Below are 5,982 nucleotides of genomic sequence, written 5' to 3'. Positions count from 1 at the left end.
AAAATTGACCTATCAATTTGATAAAAATATAAATTAAATAATTTTTTAAATTAAAATTTTTTTAAATATTTAATGATTAAAATTAATGGAATAATTAATTATTATATTTTTAATATTTTTTAAAATCAAACAACTATGAAATTTTTATATATTTTATGATTAACAAATTATAACCCATTGTGATTATATAAAAAAAAAAAAAGAAAAAGAAAAGCAAGAAGTTGCAGACCCCCTGGTGAGCCCACAGTTTGGAAAATGAGGGTCGGCTATATATAAATTCATATGAATTTTCCACTAAACTCAGCGATGCCGATGCCAAAAATTGCAGCATGGAAGCCACAATAGCACTAATTGGGCGGCCGATAAAAATTATTTTCAGAGCTTTAGGGCTTGTCTGCTGCATGGGTTTTCTTTATGGAAAAATATTATTTATTATTTAAAGAGGCAATTTCAGGACAAAACACAACAGGAATGTGGCAGTAGTTCTTTCTTCAAGGTTCAATAGTTTAATGTGATTAAACCTTAGTGGTATAGACACTTTAATATGACGTGCAACAATGAAGAATATTGTGAATCTTCTTCTTCTTTTTTTTTTAATTAATAATTTTCTGTCTTGAGTTCTTAAAGTCATTGAGCATATACAAAAGTTGTTTATTATTATTATTATTTTATTTTTAAAGTAAAACCATCCATTATTCATAATTTTTTTATAATAAAAATATTTTAGATTTTTTATCGTGACTTTTTAAATTTTAAAAATATTTTAATATATTTTTTAAAATTAAAAAATTAATTAATTAATTTTTTTATATTATAGAAATTAAGTAATAATTTTTTTTATTTTATTAAAATGTTATTGTATTATGCAAAATAGTTAATTCAAAAAAATTAAAATTTAATTTTTTATTAATCACAATTGCATTTTATTAGGACAGAGCAATATTGAAGATTATTTATTCTAACTATGTGCGTTCTTAAAATCGCTTGAAGATAAAATTTAGTCATAATATACGAAATTATCCCAAATAAGCAATTATTTAATAATTGGAGTCGAATTTTTTTCTAAAAAAAGTAAATATAAGAAACTCATAAACTATATTATGGATGGAGCAGAATTCGATTCTTTTCGTATTCGGTTCAAATTTAAAAAATTCATCAAATTGAATTAATTTAAAATTTTGATTTAATTTTTTATTTATTTTAATTTATTTAATTTTTAATTTTAAAATTTTAATTAAATTTTATTTAAAAAATTAAAAAAATCAAATTAAATTAATTAATGATAATAAAATATTATTTTTATAATATAGAGAGATTTGATTATAATTAAAATTAAAATATTTTAATTAAATTTTAAAATACTAAAAATAAAATATATAAAATAATAAAAAAATTATTAAAAATTTCAACTGAAGTAAATTATTCCTACTAATTCCATTCAAATTAATTTTTATTTAAAATTATTTTAATTTAATTTTTATAAATATTAAAATTTTAATTTTTAATTTATTCGGTTAATTTTGCTTTATGCATACATATGTGATGTGTAAATTCTTTGGTATTGACTTGTTGACCTTATACATAAATATATGATGCGTATATTCTTTGGTATTGACTTGTGGAAACATTGATTCATCATGACCTCATGGTTAGAACCAGGCTTCGAGTTGCAAAATAATTAGGGCAGGTAACAGTTTCCGGAGGTTGTTCTTATTATTATTATTATTTTTTTTTTGACTTTCTAGACAACATAGACTGACATTTTTCAAAGGATTAGGGATGTTAGGAATTATAGATTAAGAACAAGAAATCATAATGAAGATAGTTAACTTGTTTTTGGTTGAACAACACAAGATTTTTTTATTATTATTATTTTTTTAATGAATTTGTTGAATACTAACCCCAATCCTTCCTTTTACTTTCGGACATTAGTTGGTCAACCATCCTAATAGATTATGACTCAGTTTTCTAAACTTTGTAACTCCTTAGGTTGTAAAGTCAACAACTTTAACTAATCCCTTTGCCATCATTTCTATTTGCAATAATCAAATTTAACCAATAATATCATTATTATCTCATTAATTAATTAATGATATCATACCCATTCCATATTCTCCCATCCTAATTGGAAAAGAGTAATGAGAAAAGACTTCGGCACCTCGTGAGGACCTAGTAATCCCAAAAGGTACAGATAGGATGCCAAAGAGGATCCCACCTCCACCCTTTGTCATACTTTGTGGATCTGAAAATTCTTTCCATGGTTGATGTTCCTAGTATTGACTTTGGGCTTTCACACAGCTATTGGTGAGGTTTGCCTTTTGTGCATGCAAGATTGAGTTCCTCCACCATGATGATGGTGGGTTGGGCTGTGATGGGGTCCTTCCTTGCTAGCCAGTAATGGGATCAGGCTCTATAAAGCTATGCGATTCATTGATGCAGTGGATCTGCTGCTGGAAGATTCCAAATGAGCCGCAATAGTTGCCTCAATCTCTCTAGATTTGCCTTTTGGGTCTTGACCCTCTCTAGGGTTTGTTTTCATAATGCCTTTGGGCCTCTTATGCTTCATTGGATTGGGTTTAGGCCTCAAATTAGGATGTTCTGTATATGGGCCTTGCTCTAAATCTAAATTTAATTGCGCAGGTAAATGAAATATTGTGAATTTAAGACAATATATAGATCTCACTCTGTGTGTACATGCTCTGATAACTCGTCAATATAACCGATGAAAAATTAAACTCTATAAGCTTAATATGGAAATTTACAAGCACAGATACAGTACAAGGAAAAGTTGATTCTTGAAGCTTGTAAACTTGAGAAAATCAGACACTAGGTTTCTCTTGTTTCAAAAGTGATTTTGCAGACCCACCTGACGTGAGCGAGGAATTCGTAGTGCAGCTGCCTTCAGAAGTTGTCAAGCCAGAAGATGCGTATGAGAAGTTGCATAGGTTCATGGGTGGTGCATAGTACATTGGAACTGGCAACTTTGCAGGAAGGCTAGGCAATGGAGCTTCAAAGTTGAGAACATTTATCACTTGCCTTATAGATGGCCGACATGCAAAATCAGGGTGGCAGCACCATAATCCAACAATCATCAAGCATTCCAATTGTCGCTCATCAAATTCTTTACTCAATCTCTTGTCCACAGCTTCAAGAAGCTGCCCTTTTCCATACAGGTCCCATACCCATTCCACAAGCCTCACCTTGCTTGGCTCTTGCCTTGCATCGACTGGCTTTCTTCCACATGTGATTTCGAGTGCGACCACTCCAAAACTGTAAACATCTGATTCTTTACTGGCTTTGCCTGTGGTGACGCATTCTGGAGCTAAATATCCCATCGTGCCTGCCAACACTGTTGTCTGTGAGCCCAGCTCATGGTCTACAAGTCTGGCAAGACCAAAATCTCCAAGCTTAGCATTGAAATTTGAATCCAACATGACATTGCTGGACTTGATATCTCTATGCACTACACATTGTTCCCACTCTTCATGGAGATATAACAGTGCAGAAGCTAACCCGTGAGCGATTTTGTACCTGACACTCCATATTAACACAGTTTCCCCACCAAACAGATGGGAATCAAGGCTTCCATTGGGCATGAACTCGTACACGAGAAGCAACTCACCTCTTTCATGGCACCAACCAATAAGTTGAACTAAATTTCTGTGTCTCAAACGACTGATGATCCTCACTTCTGATACGTACTCCTTTTTACCTTGTTTTGATCCTCTTGAGACCTTCTTAACAGCGATTTTTGTGTTGGATTCGCTCAACAATCCCATGTAAACTCCTCCAAATCCTCCTTCCCCTAGCTTTCCATCCTCAGCAAAGTCGTTTGTTGCGCGACTTAGCTCACGAAAAGTGAACCTCTTAGGTCCAGTTCCTTTTTCAAATTCATCATCCATGGAAACATCCTCAGGCTCATCTTTGTTTCTAACGACATACCTTTTTCTCCAAAACACAAACCAGAATACACCTATGACAGCACAACCCAAGAATCCCAAACCCACAGATATTCCGACAAACAATCCTGTTTTGTTTTTGGCTTTCTGATTAACTTCCAACGTCGAATTAAAATCCCAAGAGATAATGTCATGTAGTTCAACCCAAGAACCTGTAGAAGCAGAGAAACCTACCCTAACCCACTCGGGCAAAAAATCCCTCAAATCAACGACATATGAAAGACTAGAATTACCACTAAACACAGGATTCTGTGCATAACTTAGAAAAACACTTAGATTTTTGGTAGTAGAGTTATAACTCACCCACGCATTAGCCTGTGATCCGTTCCTGATGCTGCTTTTCCATGTTACGTTCCTTACAGATACAATCGAATCCACAAGGATGCCCACATGATTATCGTCTGGATCCCATGGATTTTCAAAACTATCAAACTCAACTGCAACGATTTGATTTTCTTTGGAAGCATTGAACGCAGTATCAGGACTAAACAATGCAAGAAACCCACCACTCGAATTTTCTGGGATCTTAGAGTCAAATGGCGCGAGGAAAAAAGTCATTCCATCACCAAATCGATCTGGGTCAAGCGCTTTCATGGTGAAGGAGAAGTGGGTGGTGAAATCTGTAAGCCTTCTTGTCTTTGCATCCCAGATTCGCACCGGCTGCTTATACGAGGCTCGACCAACGCTACTTCTGAGATTAGCACCTTGTTCATTCTTTGTAAGTTTAAGAACATTACTGGACGAGAAAGCGTCACCCTGGAAGTTTATATCTTCCATGTTGGGATCAAAAGAAGTGAAATTGAAGGACAGAGAGTTTGCAGTTGGCAGAAACAACATGAACAAGAAAATGGAGATTGCCATGACAAGAGTATAGAGAAGGCATGAACTTGAGCTATGAAGAAGATCCATGGCTGAAAATCATAGAGGAGAGAAAGAAGATGAAACGGGTGGAGAGTCTTAAGGGAGTTAGTTCAACTATATGCAATTGTCTGCCGCAAATCTTTTGATTTTCTATTGACATTTTATGAATATTGTACTCATTCTTTGGCCAAGTCTAATCTTACTGAGATAGATTTGTTAATATATTATCGCAATCTTAATCGGAAATTGGATTTGGTTAAAATGTTACGGCAAAGCCGATTGCCCATTACTGGCTGCTGGTGCAGAGAAAGATTTCTATTTTGTCTCTTATTTTATTTTAAAAAGCAATTTCTATTAAAATGAACTCTTTCAGTGAGAGTACCGAAGCAAACATCAAATTGTTTATGCTATTAAATGACCTGATTGCTTACATTTGGACAAGCTAGAATGAGCAAAGAAGATGTTGATGTAACCACTGAAAATGAAATTTAGAATCAGAAGAAAGAGATTCAGACAAGCACATGAAGTTGATTCAGTATTAGACCAAATCAAGATTAAAAGAACAATAAAATGCCGGTTGGTTGCCGTCTTTGGTTCTGAACTTACAAGGGAACTGTTCAGATAGGACACAGGCAATTTGCCTCAGCACTCTTACTTAATTGAAAACAATAATGTGTGGGAAAAACTTCTCCATTAATCCTGTTCATTACCACCAGACATCACAATGTATCTCTACCGAAATCACTTTCATATTTTTGAGTCAAGACTATTATTCATTGTTATTTGGATTAGCCTATGGCATTTTAAACTCTCAGCTGTCCTTTTCTCATCAAGATTATAATTCTCTCTATCCACCAGAAGTAAATTGATTGCATGGGAAAAGAAATACGAAGCATGAATAAGACTTTTAAAACTTGAAATTAAAGACAATTGAAAGATAAGTGATTGTCAGTGCACTGGCTATTTTAGCTTTTTAGTTAAATTAATCCAAAATTTTTCATTTTATCTAATTAAGCCTATTTTTGGCAAAAAAAAAAAAGTTACTTTTCTATTTTTCAAGATAAATATTAATTTCATTATTTTGAAAAATGATTTTCAATAAATCAAAAATTAAATTGGAAAAAAAAGGGAAATAGTTAACTAACTTCGCTTTTTTCACAGA

General features: G+C 32.9%; 1 protein-coding gene across 1 annotated transcript; it reads right to left on the bottom strand.

Moving 5' to 3' along the window:
* Window positions 1-2,650: 2,650 nt before the first annotated feature.
* Window positions 2,651-5,124, bottom strand: LOC110627415 (L-type lectin-domain containing receptor kinase IX.1). Its single transcript, XM_021773712.2, has one exon. The coding sequence runs from the start codon at window positions 4,866-4,868 to the stop codon at window positions 2,820-2,822; it is 2,049 nt and encodes a 682-aa protein (XP_021629404.1). The 5' UTR covers window positions 4,869-5,124; the 3' UTR covers window positions 2,651-2,819.
* Between the last annotated feature and the right edge of the window lie 858 nt (window positions 5,125-5,982).

This window comes from Manihot esculenta, chromosome 12 (genome assembly GCF_001659605.2).
Source record: "Manihot esculenta cultivar AM560-2 chromosome 12, M.esculenta_v8, whole genome shotgun sequence".
NCBI lineage: Eukaryota > Viridiplantae > Streptophyta > Magnoliopsida > Malpighiales > Euphorbiaceae > Manihot > Manihot esculenta.
This window is presented reverse-complemented; position numbering and strand designations above follow the sequence as displayed.